The sequence below is a fragment of the Aquarana catesbeiana genome, linkage group LG01 (genome assembly GCF_042186555.1).
Source record: "Aquarana catesbeiana isolate 2022-GZ linkage group LG01, ASM4218655v1, whole genome shotgun sequence".
Lineage (NCBI taxonomy): Eukaryota > Metazoa > Chordata > Amphibia > Anura > Ranidae > Aquarana > Aquarana catesbeiana.
Genome location: NC_133324.1, coordinates 240,002,869 through 240,017,558, shown reverse-complemented (window position 1 = coordinate 240,017,558; position 14,690 = coordinate 240,002,869). Strand labels below are relative to the sequence as shown.

At 42.2% G+C, this 14,690-nt stretch overlaps 1 protein-coding gene across 1 annotated transcript; it reads right to left on the bottom strand.

Moving 5' to 3' along the window:
- Positions 1 to 1,264: 1,264 nt before the first annotated feature.
- ARPC3 (actin related protein 2/3 complex subunit 3) lies at positions 1,265 to 14,690 on the bottom strand. The gene is made up of 7 exons (XM_073626421.1): positions 14,536 to 14,690; positions 8,566 to 8,665; positions 7,011 to 7,087; positions 5,110 to 5,178; positions 4,204 to 4,330; positions 2,175 to 2,269; positions 1,265 to 1,624 (listed from the first exon to the last, which is right to left on the bottom strand). The coding sequence occupies exons 1-7, from the start codon at positions 14,686 to 14,688 to the stop codon at positions 1,562 to 1,564; spliced, it is 684 nt and encodes a 227-aa protein (XP_073482522.1). The 5' UTR covers positions 14,689 to 14,690; the 3' UTR covers positions 1,265 to 1,561.

The window sequence follows — 14,690 nt, the reverse complement described above, 5'->3', positions numbered from 1 at the left end:
TACCATCCAACCTGACAGAACTGGGGAGGATCTGCAAGGAGGAATGGCAGAGGATCCCCAAATCCAGGTGTGAAAAACTTGTTGCATCTTTCCCAAAAAGACTCATGGCTGTATTAGATCAAAAGGGTGCTTCCACTAAATACTGAGCAAAGGGTCTGAATACTTAGGACCATGTGATATTTCAGTTTTTCTTTTTTAATAAATCTGCAAAAATGTCAACAATTCTGTGTTTTTCTGTCAATATGAGGTGCTGTGTGTACATTAATGAGGGGAAAAAAATGAACTTAAATGATTTTAGCAAATGGCTGCAATATAACAAAGAATGAAAAATTTAAAGGGGTCTGAATACTTTCCGTCCAAACTGTACATTTTTTTTATTCTCGTTTATGGACTAATTTGATGGACAATTTTTTTTGCACTATAAGCACACACAGCACGTTATCACAGGTTGACATGTGTAATTCAGCATTTATGAGATTTTCAGTTTGCATATGAGGATATCAATATTGTTTGCGTGGCTTATAATTTAAAGAGACAGTTCATGTCACTAGATGGTTTACCTTTTCAATTTCCCAACATAATCACTGATTTAGTTAGATTTTTATTTTTCACTCTGGGCGGCGCCAATTTACCCCCCTCCCCTATATACTCTTGAGCAGTGGTTGCCAAACTTTCGGACATCATGGACCTCTAAACCGTGGACAACTAATATGAATTTTACATGCCTTATACTCACAATGTTTCGGCTCTCTGCCCCCCACCCCCACACTGCATTACACTCTTGCCTTACACAGACTCATCATTGGATCTCACCTGCTTATCCAGCAATGTGCTCAAGCTCCGTGCTCCCTCTCACAGTCTGATCAGTGCTGCCATTGGAAGTCCCCTCCTTCACCTCCCGCTCTCTCCGAGTTCACAGGAGACAGAGCAACAGAGGCATCGGATATCAATGCGCGCATAGAGGACAACACTGTAAACAACATTGAGTGGTATACATCCGCCAAAATACAGATTTGTGGCAGAACCCCTGGGGGCCACTGGTTGGTGACTGCTGCTCCAGAGTATTGACTGTTAGCTAGAAATTATATGACCTAAGCGGTGTCTGGAGTATGGCTTTAGATGACAACTTCTCTGACATCAATGATGATGGAATGGCACTTATTGTCTTAATTATTATTTTTTATTATTGCCTGTATAGCATTCACAAACTGAGTCCTTTATCTTTGGCTATAAGATGGACTATTTCTCAAGAGACCAAACAGTGTCAGGATAACATGTTCTTTATTAGCATACAGGAGAAGATGTGTAATGATAATTTCTCCAACCAGTGGAGTTACAGGCAAAGCACAAAACCCACCAAACAAAATTTATTCCAGAAGCAATTTATCACTTTTATTAAGCTCCAGCTTAACATAATATTCTTCCACACACAAGATTTTTTTTCTTGGTTTGGCTGTGGTCATTTATATTACAACAACAGTATAAAAGCTCATTTCAAAATGGAAAGTTTTAGCTCAGTCTGAACACAGTTACACAGCTCGGCTCCTTGCATCCCATAATTTTACTGTCCAGGACCAGACAGGGATTTGTTCATGAACTGTCTCTTCACAAAGCACATCCACCACTAAAACAAAGAATGTGGAACAATTATAAGAATTGCCGGACGGAGATATTCAGGACTAGACATGCTGAGTCATGTAGTGAATTATTATAACTGGCATATTACCCGTGTTAATATACAAACTTATGGTTTAATGTAGAATCAGCACTAAAAATGTTCTTCTGCAGGGAACTCAAAAGCAGAACTAAAAGTAAAAGAAAAAAAAAAAATTGTCCACAGGCAGGGCCTTTTATAAAATACACTTACCTGCCTGTTTGCAATCTTATTTATAATGTAAACAGAACTGCACATGCACAGGTCAGTTTACATTTTGGCACACTGCCTGCGTGCTGAGATGACTGCACTCCTGTGCATGCTTAGGAGTGTTGTCAGCCCACGCTGGCCAATCAAGACTGTTGAAGACTCAAACCCAGAAGAAGCTGGCAAAGAACTTCGCAGCCGCCAGACCGTTTGAACTAAGGCGAGTAATTTTACCTTTAGTTCTTCTTTTACAAACACCTGCATTGGTATAAAACTTCAAAATGATTGCAGAAAGTAGAACTAGTTGGTTTACCTTGCTGGGCTTGTCTGTCTGAGGGTCAAACACTTTCTCACACAGCCTCAGTCCTGTCTCCTGCCTCAGCTGCTGCAAATAGGCCCGCATGATCTCTGGAGGAACAGCGAACAATAAGACCACATTGAAATGAACAAGCTGGTATGTGTTGTAGGGACAACAAAAATACTGTAATCTCTTAATACCGTATAATTATATCATATTTGTATAATTTGTCTTAATACTGTAATCACTTCTGCTTATGTTTAGATCATTTGTAAATAAAACATGCTGTATGAATTTGTGTTTTACAAGTTATTAAGCAGACCAACCCTAGGATATATATTAGGGACATAGCAAAGATCACATTTACATTGAAAACTACATGGACACTTTAATCCACACACGTTTGCAGTGGAACAAAATAAAGAACTAAAATGTTATTTGTGATTTGCACAGCGTATGTTTGCTGGAGCACACAAGGGCCCAGGCAGCAGAGGAAAGTGGGAACCTGGACAGAAGGGGCGTCATACACTGGGACTGATCCCCTGTATTTTCCTCCTGTAGCTGCTGAATGCCAGAGGGAGGTGGGGAGGAAGTGAAACAGGCTTTTAGCGGCTGCAGGAGGAAAATACAGGGGATCAGTCCCAGTGTATGACGCCCCTTCTGTCCAGGTTCCCACTTTCTTCTGCTGCCCGGGCCCTTGTGTGCTCCAGCAAACATACGCTGTGCAAATTGCAAATAACATTTTAGTTCTTTATTTTGTTCCAGGTTCCATGGGTCGGCAAGGAAGGGATACTCGTCACCTACCTGCGATAGACAGCCCCGCATTAAAGCAATCCGCTTCATCTTCAAAGAATATTCACCCCATTGGTTTATTATATAGAACGTGAACATACAACTTTTCATTGCACATGGCCTCATAGGGGCAGTACAAATTAATGTTCAGGAGCACTTCCCCAAGCTGTACACATCTTTATGCAGGTATGAGCATACAACATAATTGAGAGATTTCAAACAAGAATAACCTGTCACACAAAATTCATTAATTAGTAAACCGCATAATATTGCGATTTTATTTAGGAACAAGATTCGCCCATGACGTTAAAAAAAAAAAAAAAAAAAAAAATTTAAAACAAGACTGGCCCATCAGCTGTCATAGGGCGAACCCTCTTTGAAATTGATAGCGGAATGCTGTACAATACAGATGTGCAGCAAACGTCCACTGTGAAAATCGTATAGCAAATCCTTTAAAAATTGACCCCTTAGAGATTGACCTGATTAAAGATTTGGGGATTTTAGATAGTAAGATAAATTCTACAATAAGAACTGCCTGTGCTGCCCCACTGCAGCCACATTCTCTTATTCAGTTGGAGGATGATTTGTTTCAATGGGCATGACTTTTTCTGTGTTCCAACATGCTGATAAATAAGGATCGTTCCTTCTAAATATTGATGCTGCCAGATAATCTGCATTGTGATAACTCTTGTTGTACTGCATAATCTGTGTGGCTCACACTGTCATTACTGACAAATCTTAAAAAAAAAAAAAAAAATAGCTGCCTGCCTCTGGCTTGATGACCTCGTCAGTCACTGACCAACGGGCAAGCATTGTGCACATGAAGTCAGCATTACTGTTGTGCACACTTGTTTCAGATCAGTGGCTCAAAGTATTAAAGCCATTGGATCAGAATGTCAGCCTGAAAATCATTTTTAATTTTCAGAAAAATTGGTTATGAGAATTGGTATATTCTTCCTTTAAAGCCCCACTTACCTTACTCCTCCCTCCACTGTGGGACTGGCCTTTTCTGTTCGATGCTCCGCCCCCAATCTGCCATAATCATTTGCATTGCACATAAAGGACAGCAAGCCCCCCCCCCTATTGGAAAGTAGAGGAGAGTGACGGAAGCCTGCCAAAGCTAGGAATAAGGTAACTATTATATTTTATTTCTCCACTTCTAAACTTTATTCTTCTTATACTTTATTACTCATCAGTCAGTTTCATTCTACAAGGTCTGATACTAAACATATCACCACGAGCACAGACTTACCATCCTCCTGCTTGTTGGAAGGCTTTATGTACATGGCATTAAGAGGAAACCCTGGTTCTCCTGGGATAGGGAAATTTGTAATTCCCAGGGTGTACATTTCCTTTTCTCCTTGGCCTTTAGAAGTGCACTGATTCCAAAAGAATAAAAAACAAATACAAATGGCTAGTGAGTTGCAGCCTGTACTCATTATCGAAACTGAATCTTCAAATTAATATCTTAGGACAGTGCTAAAAATTTCAAGTCCTGAGCTAATAGCCAGGCCTTAAGGTTTACTCGCCACCAGTTGCCCCACCCAAACCCTACCCTGCGTGACCAGAGCCCACCAATGCAGCCTCGCCTGCACCCATCATTGCAGTGCGACCTGTGCCCACCAAATGCAGCCTCACCTTTGCCCATCATTGTAACCTCATAGGTGCAGAGGAAGAGAGAGGGTGGCCGGATCATCACGGAGTGGGGATTGCCCGCCATAACAGCTTGCATTAGAATTGCCTCCTGATTGTGGTCACACACAGTCCTGCCTCCTGACCCGGCGCCTGTGACAGACAGAACGCCGGTCCAATGCTGGGACGTGTTCTGTCTGTCACAAGCGCCGGATCAGGAGGCGGGGGTGTGTGTGACCGTAAGCGGATGGCAATTCTAATGAAAGCTGTTACAGAGGGCAATCCCCACTCTGTGATCCAGCCAGCTCGCCTCTTCCTCCACTCCCCCCGGGGGCGATCGCTGGGAGAACAGCTCCCATTCAACCCTGCCTACTGGCGGTTGTTGCCCCCCCCACCCCTCAGAGGCAGCTCACGCTCACCAGAAACCATTTATTTTGCGAGTGGAAAATTGGAGGGCTGTCTTAGGATATATGAATGTATTAGGATGTATGCTAGTTAGTGTTTTGTGTCTGTATATACTCCTCACCTTTTGTAACTTTTTTAAGCATTCAGAAATGTACAGAGTGATATATATTAATGTTCGGTCAGCTTCATTCTGAAAAATAAAAAAAAGTCATAACATGGATTTAGAAGGCATATCAGTGACTTTGAGATAAACACATGAGATATTGTGTGAGAACACTGAACATGTCATGCAAAGTGCTAGATCTGAGTAGACTGGTGTGTGCTGGCCAGTGTCAGCAATGCTCTGCAGGCTGTATATGTCATCTGGCTTATACATCTGCCAATCATATAACAATGAGAAGCCTAACTCTCAAAGTCCCTCCCATAATTGCTAAGATCAATATGGGACAGAAGCAGGAACTAGTGTCCCAGTATTTTTATTAAAAGATCAGTCCACCAAAAATGTAAAATTCAGTGCACTGAAGTGGAGAGCTGAGTCAACTCCCCTTAATCACTTGAGGACCAGCCACCCCAGTTATACTGCGGCAGGTTGGCTCCTCTGGGCGAGCCGTTGTAGCTGTACGTCAGCCGCTTTAAGAGCACTGGGGGGGGGGGGGGGGGGGGGGGCGTGCACCGCGACAATGGAGAGACACAGAACGAAGGTCTGTCAATGTAAACAAACAGATCTCCATTCTGTTAGGAGCAACGATCGGTCTCCTCCCCCAGTCAGTCCCATCCCCCCACAGTTAGAATCACTCCCTAGGACACACATTTATCCCCCTGATCGCCCCCTAGTGTTAACCCCTTCCCTGCCAATGACATTTATACAGTAATCAGTGGCTATTTTTAGCTCTGATCGCTGTATAAATGTCAATGGTCCCAAAATAGTGTCAAAAGTGTACGATCAGTCCGCCGCAATGTCGCAGTCCTGATAAAAATCGCGGGTCACCACCAATACTAATAAAAAAAAAAAAAAAATTAACAATAAAAATGCCATAAATCATTTCCCAGAAAATTGCCTGATCATTAAGGGGGCAAATCTTCCGGTCCTTAAGTGTGGTTAAAGTGATAATAAACCCTCGTTTTTAATCACTTTCAGCAGCTGATTTAAACTGAGAGTGTGCATGTATAAATATGAGTTAGGAACCTTAGATTGTAGCTCTTTGAGGGAAGGGACTGATGTGAACTTAAAGTACTATATATAAAAAATATAATCTGTGTAAATTGACAGTGCTATATAGTTACCTGTAATAAATAAAATAAATATGCAGCTTATTTTATCTTTACTCTTTGTCTATGTTCCAGTTTTTTAGCTGATGCCATGACAGCAGCCCCAGATTTCCTATTTCGGGGCGGCTTTTTTTTTTTTTTTTTTTTTAATTGACAGCATCCTATGGAGCCACCCTTGTATGCAGGAACTGGAGTTGTCTCCCTACACTGTGTGCATCAATAGACACAAAGCTCTGTAGCCTAGGATGACAAGGAACTCCCCTACCCCTCCCTTCTGCAAACTAATAGGTTAGCTTTCCACTGTTAACGTTTTCCTGTGAAGACCAGGAGTTCAGGGAAGCAGCACTGAGCAGGAGCCAGTAGCATTAAAAGTTGTAATCTGCAAGAGCTAGGGTGGGAATTTTGACAAATAGTTGACTGGGAATGTATACTCAATGTGTTAAGCTAAAAGGAAAAAAAATACTGAGGGTATTACTACTACTTCATCCCTAGTGCTCAAGTTTTCAGACCTGCACAAGAGCCATACAAGTACACATGGATCCCACCTTCTCCGAATAATTATAGAGACTACAAGGGGATTAGAAGAAATACAAGAGAGCACTCATTTTATGGTGGGAAAAGTGGGTAGCCAAAGAGCCAGGAAGTTAGGTGAACTGACCCCAAATGTGTTTCGGCTCATCAAACTCCACAGATAATTAAAAGATAACCCAAGACATTTCTGAAAATGTTATGTCAAACCTTCAATTACCTTACCTTAATTTCATAATTTTTGAAGAAAACATTTGCCTTGAAATAATAAATAGCTTCATCAATTATATCATTGTCCTTGGCTAAAAACAGAAACAGAGTACTAATAAAAATATGACCTAAATGTAATCTTTAATAAAAAAAAACAAAAAATTTCATACAACATCATGAGATCAAAGAAAAAGAATATATATCTATTTTCACTGATGGGTATTAAAAAAAATACCTTTTATCATAGTTCATACTTATGTGATATAGAACTTGTCTAGCTAACAGGACTCAGGGATATATTATACAGAATTTTCTATGCCACTAGCAGGATTCAGAGATCTATTGTAAAGAACTGTCTAAAGACCTAGCAGGAATCAGAGATACATGAAATTGTCAAAAGTATTGGGACGCCTGCCAATAACGTGAGCTTTAATGGCATCCCTTAGTCTGTAGGGTTCATTATTGAGTTGGCCCGCCCTTTGCAGCTATAACAGCTTCAACTCTTCTGGGAAGGCTGTCCACAAAGTTTAGTTGTGTCTATGGGAATGTTTGATCATTCTTCCAGAAGTGCATTTGTGAGGTCAGGCACTGATGTGGACGAGAAGGCCTGGCTTGCAGTCTCTGCTCTAATTCATCCCAAAGGTGTTCTATTGGGTTGATGTCAGATACTCTGTGCAGGTCAGTCAAGTTCCTCCACCCCAAACTCGCTCATCAATGTCTTTATGGACCTTGCTTTGTGTATTGGTCCAAATCATTTGGTGGAGGGGAGATTATGGTTTGGGGTCTTTTCAACATGACTGAGCATCAGTGCACAACCAAAGTCCATAAAGACATGGATGAGCGAGTTTGGGGTGGAGGAACCTGACTGGCCTGCACAGAGTCCTGACCTCAACTCGATAAAATGCCTTTTGGGATGAATTCAACTGAAAGCCAGGCCTTCTCATCCAACATCAGTGCCTGACCTCACAAATGCGCTTCTGGTAGAATGGTCAAACATTCCCATAGACACAACTAAACCTTGTGGACAGCTTTCCCAGAAGAGTTGAAGCTGTTATAGCTGCAAAGGGTGGGCCAACTCAATATTGAACCCTACGGACTAAGACTGGAATGCCTTAAAGGCTTGTAAACTCTCACGGTTTTTCATGCATTAAGGTGAAAAATCTTTTGTGATACAGCAGGATTAAGGGATATATTATACAGTATAATCTATGTATCTAGTAGGATTCAGAAATATATCATACAGAACTTTCTATGTAGTTATTATCCACACCCTTCTGTGAAATATAATATTCATTATGATATATAAGATTCAATTCATAATGGAACAACAGTCTTTATTTGCCATAAAGAGCTTTATTTTCTGCAAGAAGAGCCAATAGGAGCTGAAATAATAGTCACACTGCTGATAACAACAATGGCGAGCAAACACATGCATGGAAAGGAACCACAGTCTATGCCGCTTATTTAGAGAAAAAAAAAAATCTATGTCGTAAGCAAGCTGAGACTGGAAACAGTAGAGGAGCAGGAATGTGAAAGAAATCTTTGAAATGCTTTTGAATACAGTACTTACTTTCTCTAGGGGCGGGTCCTTTAAATTGGCTTCTAATTGGCAGTAATGCCATGTTTCCTGTTAGTTTGACATCAGATTCCATTAATGTGGAATGATAAGCCTGTAACAAACAGAAATTATATAAAACATTTTAGTCCCTGTCCACTAGTGCTCATATTTTTTTTTTTTTTTTTTTACAAATTAACATTAATTCACTAGTTTCCAAAGTGCCTAGCTTTTTCTGGTGCAGTAGTTTGCAGCGCAGGGCTTTCAGAAACAAAAAACACGTGTACATAGAAGAACAATGCCCCCAAAGTTGGCCATGCGGGTTACAATCATTTTACATTTGCCAACAACTATACATGTGAAGATCAACTTAAATAATCCATTCAATTTTTTATTAAAGCTGAAGTTTAGGTATGATTTTTTACTGCAAACAAGACCAATGTAGGTATGCATATCTCATACTTGACCAATCCCTGTGTAAGCTGTAAATCACTGTAGTAGTTGCGGCTACTACAGTGATAGCAACAGTCTTCCATGTTCAGGGAAGAGCAGTTTCCCTTCTGAATACTAACCACAGAGAGATAAGGGGGGGGGGGACACAAGACTTTCTCTGATTGAATGACGCGGAGTGACGTCATAACCTCTACATTCACAAAAGTGCAATTCGTTCTGCACTCCCGTGACCCATATTCAGCCATCAGCGAGCTGACATCACAGAGCCAGTCCAGGCTCTGAAAAGATCCAGACCATATGGTCAGAATCCACCCAGAACCCTGGACCGCCACCTCGCTCAGCCTCTCTGTGATCCACCAAGAGCCTGAGCCAGCCCCGCTCGCCCTTGCCAGTGAGTGTTGGAGGGGTATAGCATAGAGCCGGTGACTGACAGTCTACTCAGAGCGAAGGGGAGAACTGAGCGATCGTCAGCATTTGATAGCTCAGTTCTCACTGCGGAGCCGGTAGGGAAAAGACGCAGCATCAGATTGATGCTGCATCCACCTAGATGAGTATAATGTTTTTGAAAAGCCCATACTTCTTTTCTAAGGCCTCTTGCACACTGCAGCTTGAAAAAATATAAAAACGCAGCCCATTGATTACAATGTGCCTATACACACACAAGCGCGTACAACAAGCACTGTGTATTCATGAGTAAAATAAAAAAAACAAAACAAAATAAAATAGAAAAATCTGCGCTCCCAGTGAGTAATTTGTGCCGGTACATCCAAATAGGAATAAATACACACATATTTGAGTATGGGTATAAATACAACATTGGGGCTAGAACGGGAGATTACAATTACACACAAATGTGCACATTTGCCCATGTGAATACGTGCAAATACATCCAATATAAATATCTGAAATTACGTCTAAAAATGTAGATGATCATACAACAGTACCACATGCAAGAGGCTTCAATCATCTAGAAAGTAGCTTTACATAGTTGTTTGTAGAGCTATAGAAGATTGTACAATTAGATTATGTGGGCAGTTTACTTTGAAATTTTATTTTGTTTCTTTTTAAAAGTGTATATAATAATATATATATATATATATATATATATATATATATATATATATATATATATATATATATTTTAAAATTGATGTTTTACATTTCTTTAATCTACTTTTGTGTACATAATCTTTGTTTAAAATGAACATTACAAAGGATTCCTATAGCACTATGGGGTAGCTAAAGAAGCAAAGAAGCAGCACTGAGCTGTCTGATAAGGAATGTCAATGCAAGGAGTCGCTCGGTCATGTGTACACTACAGAGCTCTGTAACTTCTTCAGTTAAATCACTTTTAACACTCAAAAGACCCCAAAAAATGTAGTAAAAGCAATCTTTGTGAATCACATACATTGTGTTACTTTAAAATGTAAAGCCTTTGCATTTAAAGTATAAACTAAAGGCAACACCTTTTTTTTAAGTTTTGAATAGAGTGGATCGGGATTAGAACACCTGTCAGTTTTTATTGCTGTCTGTACCACCATTGGGGAGATTCCCCCTCTCCATTTGTCCTGTTTACCATTATCATGAAAAGTGAAAGTAAAAGAAAACCCCACATTTTGAGTTGTCCGCAGAAAAGTAATATAGGGGAAATCTTCCAATGTGGACACTAGTTCTGGTGACCCAGGGGTCCCCAGGGAATTCTGTGAATTTGCAGGGATTTCTTCTCACTTCCTGTTTGGCTATCGGACAGGAAGTGAAGGGAAATCTCCCCAATGGGACACAGATGGCAAAAAATAAACTGACAGGTTATGACACTCCCTTACTCTATCCAAAATGAAAAAAATACGTTTTGCCTTTAGTTCTACTTTAAGCTCTAACAGTTAACTTGTCCCCTCCCCAAAAGCAAAGTATGCCCAACAGTTAATGTTTTCAAAACTCTCCAAAGTGAAAATAGCTGCAGTACTGAAGGTGGTGGCATAAACTAAATCCAGGAAAACATGACCTGTTGGGGATAATTAGCTTTGTTATGGCAAGCTACGGTGCCTTGCAAAAGTATTCACCCCACATGGTGTTTTTCTGGATTTGTTAGAACCTGGAATTGAAATTTATGTTTTGGGCTCTGTACCATTTGACTGTACCAAGGATACTTTCACACAGAGGCATTTTTCAGGCGTTTTAGCGATAGAAATAGCGCGTGTAAGGCGCCTGAAAAACACCTCCCCTGCAGCCCCAGTGTGAGAGCCCAAGTGCTTTCACACTGGTGTAGTGCGCTAGCAGGACGTTAGAAAAAGTCTTGCAAGCAGCATCTTTGGGGCAGTTTGGGAGCGCTGTATACAATGCTCCTAAACCGCCCCTGCCCATTTAAATGAATGGGCAGCGCTGCCAAAGCGCCTGCAAAGTGCTTTGGCAGAGTTGCAATATGGGCGCTTTGAACCCTTTAAACTAGAGGCGCTTTACTGCTAACGCCGGGTGCTTTCAGTGTGAAAGTAGCCTTAAAGAAGAACTTCACCCTCTCCCCCATTTATTTTTTTTTCCTCAATTCAGATACTCCCCCTCCCAGCGAATTGAGTGTTGTTCTGCCGAGATCCTCTTCTCTGTCGCTCGGGTTCCACACAGCCATGTTCTCCTGTGCCATTATCAGGAGGCTGCCGGCCTTTCTGGGTTCAGGTGAGGCCTCCTGGAGATCTGCTTTAATCACCCCCCCCCCTTACCCATAATGTCAATAACAAAGGGCCAGTTTATTGTCCTTCAGACTTTAGGGGGCCAGACTGTAGTTAGTGGGAGTGAACTTTCCCTGGCATCAGTGCAACTAAACATCACCTCATTTGGGATCAGGGGGAGGAATAGTAACCCACCATTGGTATCATTGGGAGAAATTGTTGGTGTGTCATTTATGGTGCCCCATTGTTGGTGTCAGTAGGCAGAATAGTGCCTCAAGGCCCAGGTAAAGGCAAATAAGGGCCGCAGTTTGAAGACCACTGGTTTACAGCATTCTTAAAGTCATACCACAGAATGTCAATTGGACTGGGGTCTGGGTATTGACTAGGCCATTATAAGACAATTAAAAGTTTCCCTTTAAACTCCTCTAGTATAGCTTTAGCAGTATGTTTATTGTCATTGTCCTGCTGGAAGGTGACTCTTCAATTCCAATCTTAAAAATCTGGCAGACACACAGGTTTTCTTCCAGAATTGCCCTGAAATTAGTGCCATCCATTTTTCCTTCAATCCTGACCAGTTTTCCAGTCCCTGTTGATAAAAAGCGTCCCCATAGCCTGATGCTTCCACCACCATGCTTCACTGTGGTGCTCTAAGAACAAATGTATTGTATTTATGCTTACAGCATGTAACAGATCATGTGACCCTTTGAAAGCACACAAGTGGACCTTTCATAATCATCCAATTATGGGACTTTTGACATTAATTAGTTTAACCACATCTTATTTGGGGTTTCATAGTAAAGAGGACGAAAACCTGTGCACACTTAAAATTAAATTTTTATTTTTTATTTTTTTGGTCTTAAATATTGTTAGTGTCATTATAAAAAAAACTTTGTACATTCAAAGCCATGGGCACGTTGTGTACATCACATGGTACAAAGTATATACTGACAAAGGTTGTGAGACCCGGTCTAATGGGCTCTAGTTGGAATCATCTGGAGGACAAAACAGATTAGTATATATGTAAGGCTGCATTTACACTTGAGCGTTTTTGCTGCGATTTTTACTACTTTTTTGCAGCATTTTTTTTTTTTTTTATATACAGGGCAAAAGGTGACCAATATAAAAAGCAGAAAAACGCCTGTAATCTGGCCAAAAAGAAGCTCATGTACTTTTTTGAGCTTCAGGCGTTTTCCTTCAGGTGACAAAACGCACAGATGTGAACAGGTGCCATTGAAATGAATGGGATTTTGCTTGTTGGGCGTTTTATGAGCTGAAAACGCCCAGGTGTGAATGCAGCCTTAAAAGGTTTGCTGAGAAAGAAGTGAATACTATATTTGGAGAAGATGAAGACAAAGCAGAAGGCTGACAGTGAGAATCATTTCCTGCCTGACACATCACGTTCCCCTTTCTGCCAGCTCTGTGTGAACACTAAAGCCGACCATATATACATTTCATTTTGGCCGATTTTTGCTGAATTGGCCAAAATTTGCTCCATGGGTGGCCCTGTTGGTACCACACCGGGTTCAAAAAAAAGTTGATTTTTCAATTGGCTTATGAAAGCAGCTGGGCGGAAAACTATCAACTGAACAGCACCCGCAGCCAATCAGATGCACCCACTGTTTGGTAAGGATGAGCTCCGGCGTGTTCGCACTGCCCACATGCAGAGTCCGCCAGGAAGTCGGCACTGCACTAATCACAGGCAGCGAGACATTTCCCAATCTCTGCAGCCGCACATCAGGAAAAGGTCTCACTGTCTGTGATTAGCGCAGCGCCAACTTCCTGGCGGGCTCTGCATGTGGGCAGTGCGAACACGCCGGAGCTCATCCTTACTGTTTGGGTATTCTGACAGCAGTACAAGATCCATCACTGCAGATTACGGATGAGCTCCGGCGTGTTCGCACACTCCACGTGCAGAGCCCGCCAGGAGGTTGGCTCTGCGCTAATCACAGGCAGTGAGACATTTCCCAATCTCTGCAGCCGCGCATCAGGAAAATGTCTCACTGCTTGTGATTAGCGCAGCGCCAACTTCCTGGTGGGCTCGGCACATGGAGTGTGCGAACACGCCGGAGCTCATCCTTACTGCAGATCTCTCCAGCAATGCTATTCAGTGTAGTTGTGCGATTGCACCGAACCCTGAACCACCGCCCCATTCCGAACACTCATATACAACTGGTCGCTGCTGTACACACGCTGTGCCAAAACTTAAACAGCATCTCGCTCTTGGCAGGTGGTGCCGCCGCCAAACTTCTATGGAGTCATGTAAGACTCCATAGAAGTCAAAGCGCTGCGTAAACTGTCGGCGCTATATAAATCCTGTATTATTATAATAATGTAAGAACGGCACTGCAATGGGTGTGGTTGCGGAGCAGAAATACGGCAATTCCAGGGTTAAATCAGGCAGTAAGGAGGTGTCCTTCTCACCGCCTATCAAACACCTTTGAAAAGCAATCTGAGCATGGATCGCGTTTAAGAGGAGCGGCAGTGCCTGTCGCACTTATGAATGAGCCCTGAGAGCATTGCAGTGCATCTCTATGGAATGGCGCCCTCTGTAGACAGACACAGGGATTAGACGCTCTGTCACTGGCCTGAATGCTGCTGTATCTCTAAGAGCAATGATGGGAGTGATAGACACCAGCCTATGGCTGCTCTGGAATCAGATCCTCAGAGATCACCTAAAGAGAATCCATTAGAGACACATCTATTACATGGAGGGGACTGTCCGATCACACATGGGGTGTGTTTAGTAATACAGATGGGCCTCGCCCGGCACTTCCTGCTCGGACGATCCATCTCCGGGAGTACCGTGCTCCCTGCAGCCGCCACTGACATAGGAGAGGCGTCCACCGATCATTGCTTCCCTCCGATCACTTACCGGCATGATGACGGTGTGTGGATGAGGAGAGGCTCCCAGGTAGACGATGCTCTTCAGATACTTCCGCTGTCCCACCCTGAGCCTCAGAAGCAGGAAGTGACCGGACACGTCACAATACCGCCGGCAACCACTAGAGGCAGCGATCGCTGACATGT